This window comes from Homarus americanus, unplaced genomic scaffold (genome assembly GCF_018991925.1).
Source record: "Homarus americanus isolate GMGI-L3 unplaced genomic scaffold, GMGI_Hamer_2.0 scaffold32583, whole genome shotgun sequence".
Lineage (NCBI taxonomy): Eukaryota > Metazoa > Arthropoda > Malacostraca > Decapoda > Nephropidae > Homarus > Homarus americanus.
In genome coordinates, this window is record NW_024713129.1 from 3402828 (window position 1) to 3416405 (window position 13578).

Here is a 13578-nt window from a genome sequence, read left to right on the forward strand (position 1 = left end):
ATTGATATTTCTCTTAAATATTAATTGTGTGTGCATACCTTCATAAAATTAAGATGTTATTTTTACTACAACGTACGTATTGTGTCGGAAAAAGGGCAGTCTGGCGGTCGGCCCAGTCTCTATTTAAATTGATCCCATATGTTCTGTTATTTCGTTTACGAGTTTCGCGTTATACGCTGACTTCCATGGGTTTAATTGACCGCGTAAAATGAGACTATACTGTATATGTATAACTACCTGAAATTAATAGTTGAAAAATAACCATAACATAGCTTTCAGCTTGACCCTGAGTGGTAGGGGGAGGGCTAGGGGGATGATGCTATAGTGATGAGTCTTGTGTTACTATCACAAATACAAAACTAACATAAAATACTGAAAAACAAAAACAAAAAACGTAAGGTATATTACAGTAAAAGTCCAAAAATCTGGATTCCAGAAATCCGGACCACCCGAGAATCCGGACTTTTCGAAAACTCAAACTTTTTTTTTTTTTTTTAGCTGGCGTTTGTGTGTATGTGTGCATGCGTGAGCACCACAACTGCACAGCGACAACAAGCGACCACGTGGTCGCCACTTTAAAACGAGCAATCAAACTGTGACAACGTATGTAATTTTGAGTCCTACTCTTTCCATTTACAGAGTCCATAATAATGGCTCCTAAAGTAGATAAACTTCGTTTTGTGAAGAGAAAGAAGAACACATTGAAATTGAGTGACAAAATTTAAATAATTAAAATAGAACGTGGTGTGAGCAATACTGTTCTAATGGAAACATACAACATTGGAAAGTCTACAATTTATGATATAAAAAAGGTAAAGAATAAAATTCTAGAATTCACAGCTTTTTCTTTAAAACTGCTCGTTTTGATAAATGAAGCATGCTATATTTGCTAATGAATAAACAATCAAAATGTATCTTTCATCTCATCTTTATTCCTCCTTAAATTTGAATTTTAAAAGTACTTCCTGAGAATCCGGAAAATCCGAAAATCCGGACCGACCTAATCCCCAAGCAGTCCGGATTTTTGGACTTCTACGGTATCACTGATCTAAAGTAACAGCCGAGTGGTAAGTCAAAAAGGTGAAGCTAACTCTCAACTCCCTGTACCTCCTTTCCCAGCATTCATAAACCATACTGTTCTACCATATTTGTTTATGTTATTTAACAATTGTCCTACTTCAAACAACATTTGTACACAATTTAAATGAAAAAGTGCAGCTAAAACCAGTAAATAAAAGCCAAATGAAAGTTTAACACAATCGCCATTTGCATACATTTCCTGCTTCGCAAAATCAACTCAGACCAGCAGGGTGCTACCTCCGCCATCTCTTAGCAATGCCCCACCCCTTCCCCAACACACTTGTGCCCTCCTCCTGCTCCCCCACTGAACCATCTAACTCATGTGCAAGGAAATATATATTCCTTTTATATGCTTGCCCCTATGACAATTATTTCTTTTACTTTTTTTTCACAAAATGTATGTAGGATTATGTGCATGTAAATGAGTACAGTCAACCCTCACTTTACTCGGTCCCACATTCCGCGTTTCCACGTTAACGCAGTGCTTTGCCAGAACCTAACGTGCTCACATTACGCGGTGCGTGAACCCCATTACGCTGAGAGTGTCCGGCGCGACTCTATTTTTAGATTCGCCCCACCCGCCTGCCTGCCTGTGCTCTCGCCTCTCCCTCCTCCTCCCTCCGCTTGGGCAAGCCGCGCGGTAAGGTTGCGCAGCGTGTGTCTTTGTTGCGTTATCACTGACGTCATATGATGTATCGGACTGTGATTGGCCATGCATCCCTACCCCCCTCTGCTGCTAGCTGTAATTGGCTTAAAGTATTATGACGTGTCCACCCGGGGGAGGGAGGGAGGGAGGAAAGACGATTCTTGACCTAGCCGCGCCAGTTTCATCCCTCCACGCCAGACCACCACCCCCAGAGAGAAACCTTTCCTTACCTGGACCCAGCGGCACTAAGCCAAAGAAGACACGACGTTCCTTAAGCTACGAGGTGAAGTATACCATCATCCAAGAGTTGGAGAAAGGAAGAAGGCAGGTTGATTTGGCGCGCCAGCATGGTGTGAATGAATCTGCGATTCGAACAATAAAGAAGGATGCAGCCAAGATAAAGGAGCACATGAAGATCACAAAGTCTACAGGTGCTTCTATGATCAAGTATTTTCACAACCAGGTGCTTCTCAAGACAGAAAAATTACTTGTGAGGTACTTGGTGCGTCAGGCGCGACGGAACATGGCGGTCGACACGCGCTCTGTTAAGGAGTATGCACGTGAACTGTACATCGCAGTGGCACGATAGATGGGAATTACAGAGCCCAAACCCTTTAATGCTTCCTCTGGGTGGTTACAGAGGTTTAAGATCCGGAACAAGATCACCAATATAAACATTGGTGGTGAAGAAGCGAGTGCTGACCGTGCTGCGGCTAGGGAATTTCCTCCGTTTTTACGTGAGATTATGGAGGAAGGACAGTACAGTGACGACCAGGTGTTTAACATGGACGAATCTGGTCTTTTCTGGAAAAAGCTACCTTCCAAGTCCTTCGTTGTAAAGAATGCCAGCAAGATTCGGGGCCGGAAGATGCAGAAGGAACGCATCACCGTCCTGTTTACTACCAATGCCTCCGGTACCAGTAAGCTCAAATTATGGGTGATCCACACAGCACGCAAGCCGCACGCCTACAAAACCATGGACATGACCAAGCTAAATGTCCACTGGCTGACCGCACGTAAGGCGTGGATGTTCTCTACACTGTCCCTCTCCTGGTTTGATGACTGTTTTGTTCCCGATGTAAAGAAATTCTGTGAGCGACAGAATGTCCCATTCAAGATTTTGTTGCTGCTGGACAATGCACCAGGACACTCGCCCCTACTGTTAGATCGTCACCTCAACGTAAAAGTGGTCTTCCTTCCTCCCAACACTACGTCTATATTACAGCCCATGGACCAAGAGTTAATCTGTAATGTAAAAGCTGCATTCTCTACAAAAAAATTCAAACTCCTGAACGACTACACCAACACCAGGGAAGAGTTGCGTAACCTGAGTGACACCACCACCGATAGCAAGAGCGAAGAAGATGAGGATCAACAGTTGGCACAGCAAAAAATACTGTTCAAACAATTCTGGAGAGTATTTAACATCAAGAAAGCTGTGGACTTCTTGGTGGAGTCATGGGATCAGCTGTCTATTGCTACAATTCGTCACGCATGGAGACATGTGTTGCATGGAATACCAGGTGAGAGGAGGAGTCAATCTGTGACTGGTGAGGTTCAGACTGTTGCAGTAGCAGTGAACCTTGCCAGAGAAGCTGCGCAGACTGTTACAGTTCCAGGCTTCTCCGAGACCACCAACGACGACATCCTGGAGGTGATAATGGAACCTGATGTGACTGCCGAGGAGATGGTAGATGATGATGACGACATCAGTGAAGAGGCAGGTGGTGCGTCATCCCAAGAAGAACAACACTTATCCCATAGTAATGTTAGGGGTGCCATCGAGTGTATCGAGAAAGCCAAGCTCCTCCTTTCTGACGACCCTGACGCAAACAGGTATGAAATCTTCACTTCCCAGCTGTTGCAGACTATGGAGCCCTACATCAAGGTGTATCACGACAACATCAACACCAGCCGTCAGCAAAGCATAACAGATTTCTTCGCCCGCAACCCACCACAGCCAGCCCAAGCCAGTGATAGCGACAGTGAAGATGACTTTGAGGGATTTGTCAGGGAAGCCCTGACAACTGTAAGTGACAGTGATGGTGATGCACCTAGTAATGGTGATTCACCTGAGGGCCAGTAGCCTGCCCTCTGCCTCGGAACCAGCCTCCATCCCCGTACGCCGACCCATCTCTTCTACTAACGTAAGTGTTCCACATAACTTTTAGTTTTCCTAACCTAACCTTTATTTTTCCTATGTTAACCTTTATTTTTCCTAACCTAACCTCTTCTATATTACTTGTTTTTTCATATCATCATAAAGTTAAGATAAAAATTTTACTACAACATAGTTGTGTGTCGTCAAAAAGTGGAGTTTGGGGGTCGGCCTGGACTCTATTTCAATTAATCCCATATGTTATGTTATTCACTTTACGTGTTCCTCACTTTCCGCGGGACCCTGCGGGTTACATTAACCGCGTAAAGTGAGGGTTGACTGTAGAAATAATTGAAGAAAGTTATGTATATTTATCCGAAAATGCGAGTTGAAAAACAACCATAACACCTCACAGGTTGGCCTAGTAATCTGTATCAGGTATTTGTAGTTTTAAAAATAAATTTGCAGGTATGACATTAATAGATAGTAATGGTAATGCTTGTAAGAGTTCAGAAATGCTTAGGTACCTCTGAAGAGTTGTTAATCATTTCGGGTTATCATCATCAGTACAGTAGTTACAAATCCAGTTTTTATATTTAAAGTAATTAATTTTTTAATTAATTAATATAATAATAATGTGTTTAAGTAAGAAATAACATGTTTTTAATTCTGGAGTTGGGTTAAGTAAAATTTTGCCTACTGGAGACAGCAACTGGGAGATACATTAGCCTACGGGAGAGAAGCAACTTCACATATAGGACGCAGGCCAATGTTTTGAGCCATTTTCAGACAAAAAAGTGTGTCTTATTTGCAGTAAAATACAGTATATAATAGGTGTCATTGTATTATTAGGGTAACATAATTATTATAGATACAGTATTGGTTTTGTTTTTCATGCTGTTTACTTTTTTCAAATCTCACCCAGTTTCTCTGGAAGTGCGATTGTGAAATTATTATTTTACTGTTCTGTACTGCATCTACTGTACAGTATTTAATTTATATGTTTATTGTTGTCTTAAAATCATTGTGTACACCAAAAATGTTCATGAAAAACATGTTTTGTAGAATTTTTTTCTTAGCAATGTATCTCAGCTTTTGTAATGGCAGTCAACAGGAAAATGTGCATAGGTTTATGAACAATTGATTTACAGAGGTTTTTAGTACTTGTAGAGTACAGTTCTTGTGAAGCATCTTGTTACTGTAAAATATTCTGGAATACTTGATAATTTTTACTTAGCTCAACATGAAAGGATTATTATGAATAATGTTTTACATGAGATTTTATGCATGTGTTCCTCTCACTTTTGATAGAATATAGTGAAGTTAATAGTTATGGACTTACCGCCTTATATTTGCTCATTCTTTCTACCCATTTAGCCTTTTCACTCTGGGGATGCTACTTCCCTTCACTATGGGGCTGCCACTTTTTGATATTTTAGTTGACCAATGCTTGACGATTTTATTCAGCAGAGAGGGGACCCCATACACAATTGGTTATGGCATAGCTTTCCTTTACTGTGGTTCATTGGCTGAGAACATTTATAGGATTTGTGTTCTTAACAGGGAGAGATTTTGATTTATTTGTTTTGAATTTAAAGGAAGCAACAAGCTGTCCATGCTCAGCTGGCCTTGGGCCCAACATGCTGGTGGCTCGCATGGCCACCCGTCTGGCCAAACCTAATGGCCAGCACGTCGCTAATCCTGATAATCTACTTCATTATATGAAGAATCAGAACGTCACTGGGCTTCCAGGTAAGTCTGATATGAGAACGTAGTGTGATGGTAATTCTCATTACAGTATTGCATTAACCTACATAAAGTCAATATTTTTATTTATCTTTTAACCGCTTGTTGGTCTCTTCTTTGTTACTTTGTTTTGAACTCTCATGTCCAGTACCCAGAGGAAACCGTTCCCACATCTGTCCTGAGCCAGGACATAGTAGTGAGAGTTACATGTGTTAATGCTATACCACCCACATATCAGATCATTAGAATAAGATAAATTTTATCAAATTTATCTACATCATCATCTTCATCACTATTTTATGGCCAGTTTCCACACTTGTGTGGGTTAGCCACCAGGCAAATTTAAAACAAGAGTTACAGCTGGATGCTCATCCTATCACCAACCTACTATTATAGAGTGGCAACTGGACATAATATGTAGAACTGGCAAGGTAGGGTCACAACTCTGCCTACATGTAAAATAATACATTAAATGAAAAATTATGATTTTCATGTTTATGGAGTCATATAATAGCATTCACAAGTTCATTTCATGTTCTGGTATGTCTTCAATTAATCAGTCAAAGCATCGTCTTCATATCTGAGGGCTGGCAACTGCAGTCCTCCACTCTAAACATTCTCAAGCTGTTTTAACCAATCTTCCAAGGTTTTGTAACTCTCTGGCGACCCAGTTTTTTATTTTATTCATCCGGCCTAGTATCTGCCTTCCCCTGACCCTCCCACCCACAACTTTGCCCATTAATATATCTGTTATTATCCCCTCATCCTTAATTATATAACCAAAGTATCTCATTTTTCTTTTTCTGTACATTTCAAGTATTTCTTTTGAAGTTTTTGCTAATCTTAGTACTTCTTCATTTGTTTTCCTCTCAGTGTAGCTTATTCTTAGAACACCACATTTAAAAGGCCTCCAACATCTTTCTGGTGTCTGCTGAAAGTGTCCATGCCTTTGACTCATACATCAGTCTATGTCACATAAAATCTTTCAGCAACTTTTTTCTCAAATTGAAATTAATGTCCCTTTTCATTCGGTCTTTTAGATTATTAAATCTTTGCCTTGATTGCCCTATTCTTTTGATTTCTTCCATACATCTACCATCACAGCTAATGTTACATCCCAAATACACAAAATATTGCACTTGTTTATGTTCCCTGTTGCCTACCATAATTTTTATTTTAGGAATTATTTCCAATTTGGAAACAACCATTACGCTCGTGTTTACAGCATTAACTCCTAAATCATATTTTTCACCTTTTTCCACTAAACTTTTAAAAAATTTTTGTAATGCCTTTATACAATCTGTGATAAGAACAGGATCATCTGTAAAGCATATATTTGATATTACTTTATCATTAACTTTTAGGAGTACTGTATACTACAGGTTGTACCTCTCTAGTCCAGCATTCTGTGGTCCGGAAACACCCGTGGTCCGGAACGATTTCAGTTTGTCCAATAGGTAGATAGGCAGCTTTTTTTTTTTCTTTTTACTTATCTGAATTATTATTATTATTATTACAGGAGTATTAAATTTTTGCCCCTCAGGCCCTAATGTGGGTCAGTGACCTATTCCCGGGTGGGCTAATCCCCTTACAAAAAAAAAGCCGCGGGAAATTAAGGTTTGTTTACATCCGGCAGTTCGGCTGCTCTCTCTCTCTGCTTGTCTATACAGAGTACAACATTTAACCCTTCAATATATATGAGCAGTAAATAAGTGTTGCTTTCATATTCTTATGTAGAGTAATGACGATATATTTTCACATGTGCGCACTTACATACGAGCAGTCTCACTTTTTTTTTACCATTAATGGTTAGCTACTTATATTGTTCCATTTATTAACATTAAATAACATTACAGGTACTTCAAGCAACCATATTCATTTTTTACATTAATTTTACTACAGCTAAACTCAGGGTCTTATTTTCTTCAGTTTTATATGTAGAACCAATCAGTCACTGGTTTCGTAAGCTTTAACATAAACAATGCCGGCAGCCGTCTCGTCTCCTCTAATATTCCACGTATTATTAATAAATTGTATTGTTAATTTTGCACACACGTACATTAATTCAATAAAAACAAATTCAGAAACATTAATTAAAATATATATGAACAGTAAATAAGTGTTGCTTTCATATTCTTATGTAAAGTAATGATATGTTTTCACGTGTGCGCATGCGCACTTACATATGCGATCTCTCTTTTTTCTTTACCATTATCGTTAGCTACTTCTATTGTTCCATTTATTAACATTAATAACATTACTTAAAACAACCATATTAATTTTACTACAGCTACAACCAAGGTCTTATTTTCTTTAGTTTTATATGTAGAACCAGTCAGTCACTGGTTTTGTAATCAACGAATACAATGCTGTGTCATTTCCTCGTGTGTTTTAATATTCTACGTATTATTAATGAATTGTATTGCTCATTTTGCACACATAAACATTAATTCAATAAAAAAGACATTCAGTAATAAACAATAATGAATCTTTTTTACATAAGAGAAATGACGCTGTTTACACGATTATGCACGTCGTCTGCATGTTGGCGGGCCGTTCAAACCCGTCGAAATTCAAGTTTCCGCCGTCAAAATTTTTATTTATTTATTTTTTTGTGTGTTCCAATAAAATACGTTAAGAATTAAAAACTCGCGAAATTTGAGAAGCTACTATACGACATTTAACCCTTCAATATGTCTTCAAAGAGACCATGATGCAGAGAAAGTGGTGCTAGTGCTTCCAGGCATAAGCACAAGTCACTATCTATCCAGGAAAAGGGTGAATTTCCATGGTCCGGCAATTTCCATGGTCCGGCACCGGTCAGGCCCCGAGGTTGCCAGACTAGAGAGGTACAACCTGTATTTTCTCTAGAAATGGCAATGATTTTTTGTATATGTAATTTTTTTCACGGTTCAAAGGGAGGCTCAGGAACGTAACTCCCATATTTTATCTATTTCTTATGGGGAAAATTGATCCGTTTAACGTTGTTTCATATAACGTCGCGTTTTCAGGAACGTAACCCCGACGTTAAGCGAGAGCTTACTGTAACACATTACCATAACTCATTCAGTAACCAGAATCTTTCTTACCTGGAATTTATTTGCTGCAAAGAATCTCAAAGCAATCATCAGCTGATGAATGGGAGGTAGAGGTGAACCGTAGCCAACAGGTCTATCAAGTAGATGCTCCGTATCACGGAAAATATCAAGGAAATCTCCCTTGTCTGAATTGTGTCGTCATAAAAATTGATAGGATTCTGCCATTCTACCATCAGTTTTCTCTCTACAAAGTTTCCAATTTGACGATATTGCCTATAAGTGCGCTCTTTGTCAAAATTCAGGTTGACTTGCTATCTTGAATGATGGATCGACTGCTAAACCTGCCTCAAGGTTGGATTAACGCGAGGATCTACAAATCCAATCTCAAACCCGGTTTGAGTCTTTATGTTGTCTCAAGCCAGCATTCTGAATACAGTAAAACCTTGTTGAAGCGGACTGATTGGGGGAAAGGGGTGTCCAGGATAAGAGGTTGTCCGCCTTGAAGAAAATTTGTCAAAAAAGATCTTCATTTTAAACAAAGAAAGAGCTTAGCACCAATGTATCCAATTTTTATGAAAGAAATACATGTTTTTTAACCCTTAAGCCCCGGGTTAGGGGGCTGGTGGCAGTACCCCCCACCCGGGGTTAAATCGAGAAAAATCAAATTTTCCAAAAATAATTTTTAATCTTTTAAAATGATAAAACAATAATATAAGTAAGAAAAACTATATATTGGCCCTCGAGAAACTTCTCTGGCTGCGCAGAGGGAGGGAGGAGGGCGAGAGATAAGGAGACAGTGTTGGTTTGACAGCTGACGCTCGTGGTCCATCGGCACTTAGCAGCTATTTTTAGCTCGCCTTTGTGTCCGAAGTGGCCAATAATGTATGTATTTACTGATCTTAATATTTATTTGCTATAAATAATTAATTTAGAATATTTTATTTGCATAATTTTTCATAAAAAAGTGCTTGGCAACAATCATCAGTTGGTCGCCAGTCTGCCTGGCTGTCTTTGTGTTTGGTAGAGCAAGTAATGCATAAAATAATAATAATTCCACAAATAAAAACATTTCTAACACAATCATAGCATTGTTTTACAGTAATTCTACCCTACAATACAACATGGTAAAATCGACAAACAATGAAAATGAAACAAACAAAAGTAGGTAATTATGTTCAGGAAGCTTCCCTGTGGCCGAGTGTGTGGTGTGAGAGGCAAATAGTCACACTGGAACCTGACAACCCACGCTGGGCATTTAAACAGTAGCGGGAATAGGTTCACGTTCTGGAACGTCACCCTGGGCGTGCTGGTCAGACGTTCTGGATTGTCACCCGGGGCATAAGGGTCAATAAAATCAATTAAAAAAAGTAATGCACACAAAGTACTGTACACTTACCCCCAAAAATGGAAGGCAGATCCAGCTGGCATGCCTCTGATTGCTGGAGGCTTGCAGTCACTTTGAGTCTGAGTCACAAATGACGATAGGAAGAGGAACCTCCTCTGCCAAGGAGGATGATGTTAAGGACAAGGAGGCACTGCCGGAAGGTCTTGGCTTGAAAAAAAGTGTCAATCTTTGTTTGAGTGACCTTGCTTCTTTGCTCCTGTATGACAAGTTCCATCAAGTGCCATAAGTGATTGTAATAGGCCACAATTTTTTCATCTTTAGTCTGATGAGTAAATTTTATAAGGGTGTCCAGGCAGTCCCTAGCTTCTGGCACTTTTATTTTTGGTGGTTCATCTTCATTCTCTTCATCATCATCAAAGTCGTCTGCAGCTTCATGTACAGAGTCCACAATCTCCTCCTCTGTCAAGTTGTGGTATCCAGGATCATCCCCATCAGCCTCTAGCCAAGCCTCCACATCCTCATCTATAGCATCCTTCTCTCCTGCTTGGAGAAGGGTTCTGTGTCAGTCTTCTGATGTGAAACCCTCAAATTCATGCTCCTCATCAATGTCATAAAGGAGCTTCTTCCAGGCATTGATGAGAGTTGTTACCTTGTCTTCTTTGGCAGCAGCAGCAAAATTAGAGAGCATAGGTTTCTGAGGGTCCTCTTGTGTCCTCCCCCCTGATCCTCGCTTGTCTCTTCCACCACCATCACTTCATCCTAAAACTTGCATTTGTACAGCCTTTTCGCAGCATAAATAACACCTTGATCCATTGGCTGTTTGACAGAGGTTGTGTTGGGTGGCAATGCCTGGCACCTGATCCTTTCATCCCTGCTACACAGTTTTTCAATGTTGAAATGTGAGGCAGCATTATCTAAGAGGATGAGAGCAGCAGGGATTTTCAGACCTTCCACCTGCTTACTGCAGCTGATATCCACCGCAGCATGTTTGAAAAACCAGTCTGAGGTTATGGCTCCTGTAAACCATGCATTCTTGGAGTTATAGTAGTGGACAGAAAACCTGGGCATAATGTCCTTGATTGCATGAGGTTTCTTGCTCTTTCCTACAACCACAGGTGTAAGCATATGGCTTCCATCAGCATTTGCACACAGTAATGCAGACACTCGTTCCTTGGAAAGTTTCCTATCAGGCACACTTTTTTCACTTTTGGAGGCTTGTGTATTTTCTGGTAAAGATCTCCAATAGAGTCCAGTTTAATTTTTTTTTCTTACGGGGATTAGCCCACCTGGGCACAGGTCACTGACCCACATCGGGGCCTGGGGGGGGGGGGAATGTAATAATAATAATAATAAATAATAATAATAATAATAATAATAATAATAATAATAATAATAATAATAATAATAATTATAAATATAATTCAGAAAAGTAAAATTTATTATAAAAAATGAAATAATTATATAATATTAATAATAATAATATTAATAATAATAATAATAATAATAATAATAATAATAATAATAAATATCTATAAAGAAATACAAAAATTAAAAAAAGATCAAGAGTAAGAAACAATATACAGTATGTATGTATGTTATGTTGTCAATGGTAAGAGAAACAATTGAGACCCTGCAATTGTGTGTAAATGAGGCAGAAAGTCAGAGCAGCAACTGAGACTTGGTCATAATTTTTGTGATGCCCTAGGGCAGCAGGGTCTACCATTAGACAACACATTATGCATTGTACAGGTGGCATAATCGAAGGTTTTTGGCTTCAATTAATACAACTTTTTCCTAATTGGTTCCACAGCATCAATATCAGTGCTGAGCCTCTCACCACATATTTTCTTCTTCACAATATTATGGTGCCTTCGAAATCTTAATTACCAACCAGCACTAACACGAAAATCCTTTACTTTCATATGTTTTGTTCACCTTTCAGCAGCTGCCTGGATTTCCACACCTCTTTACGTACCATTTATGCATTGGCTCTTCCAAGTCCTCATTTCCAACCTTCCTCATTCTCTTAATGCCAGATTTTTCCTGGTCCACATTAAATTTCAAGGCATATTTGTTCAACTTATCTTTCGATTTTCGTTTAACCGACACTGACTACTTTGAAATTCCGTATTCAGTGCATATTTGTGAGGGAGTAGCACCTTTTTCTAGCTTTTCAATCACTTTTAACTTTTCTTTCACTGATAAGGTTTTAGGCTTCACCTTCTCACCACCTTACACACACCAAACACTTTCTTAGGGGCTATGATTATTGTCTAATTTTTCAATAACAATGCAAAATTATGTGTGCTATGTCAGCCTACAACATAATCACATTACAGCTTGTCCTTAAAATTTGTGGATTTTTAATTTGCGGACCTCGATTATTCGTAGATGACACCCTGGATGTACCCAAGAATATCTAAGGGTAGTTTAAAAGTTGCTGGCATTTTCATTGCCGGCACAGGGAGCCATTCGTTCTAAAGACAGTAATTTCTTTAACCTGTATTGTATACTGTGTATGGGTGTGTGTGTGTAGACACACACACACACAAAACACATACAAATAAATAATAATGGGAAAATCCTCTCATAAATAATCAGAAACAAGTGTATTAAAAATGTGAGAGTCTACCATCAAGTCATTTCCGTGCTTTGTTATTAATAACAAAGCACGGAGTGGACTTGAGGGTAGACTCATACAACATCTAGTTTACAGACTTTTGTATGAGACACTGTGAGTTGGAGGAAGGCAAGGTCCAGGAAGAAAGGCAGGGGGAGGCAGGGAGGCAAGGTCCAGGAAGAGAGGCAGGGGGAGGCAGGGAGGCAAGGCAGGAAGAGAGGCAGGGGGAGGCAAGGTGCAGGAAAAGAGGCAGGGGGAGGTAGGGAGGCAAGGTGCAGGAAGAGAGGTAGAGGGAGGCAAGGTGCAGGAAGAGAGGCAGGGGGAGGTGCAGGGGAGGGCAAGGGTGCAGGAAGAGAAGCAGGGGGGGCAAGAGGCAAGGTAGGGAAGAGGAGGCAAGGTGAAGGGGAAGAGAGGCAGGGAGTCAAGGTGCAGGAAGAGAGGTAGGGGGTGGGCAGGGAGGCAGGTGGTGGGAAGAGAGGCAAGGCAGGAAGAGAGGTGGGAGGCAAGGTAGGAAGAGGCAGGGGGAGGTAGGGAGGCAAGGTGCAGGAAGAGAGGCAGGGGGTGGCAGGGAGGCAGGCAGGGAAGAGGAGGCAAGGTGGTGGGAAGAGAGGCAGGGGAGGCAGGGAGGCAAGGTGCAGGAAGAGAGGCAGGGGGGGCAGGGAGGCAAGATGCAGGAAGAGAGTAAGGTAAGGGAAGAGAGGCAAGGCAGCAGGAAGAGAGGCAGGGGAGGCAGTGAGGCAAGGTGCAGGAAGAGAGGCAGGAGGTAGGGAAGGCAAGGTATGAAGAGAGGCAAGGTGCAGGAAGAGAGAAGGTGCAGCAAGAGGCAGGGGGGCAGGGGAGGCAAGGTGTGGGAAGGAGAGGCAGGGGAGGCAGGGAGGCAGGGGGAGACAAGGTGGTGGAAGAGTGGGCAGGGGAGGCAGGAGTCAAGGTGCAGAAAGAGAGGCAGGGGGAGGTAAGGTGCAGGAAGAGAAGCAGGGGGGAGGTGGTGGAAGTGAAGTTGCATGA

The 13578-nt window shown here is 40.6% G+C and overlaps 1 protein-coding gene across 1 annotated transcript in view; it reads left to right on the plus strand.

Moving 5' to 3' along the window:
• Positions 1–13578, plus strand: part of LOC121866255 (DNA repair protein REV1-like) — a gene marked incomplete in the record, with an annotated part of 281011 nt that overhangs the window by 67813 nt on the left and 199620 nt on the right. Inside the window, 1 exon segment of the mRNA XM_042365872.1 lies at positions 5423–5576. Coding sequence (XP_042221806.1) covers positions 5423–5576 — 154 coding nt within the window.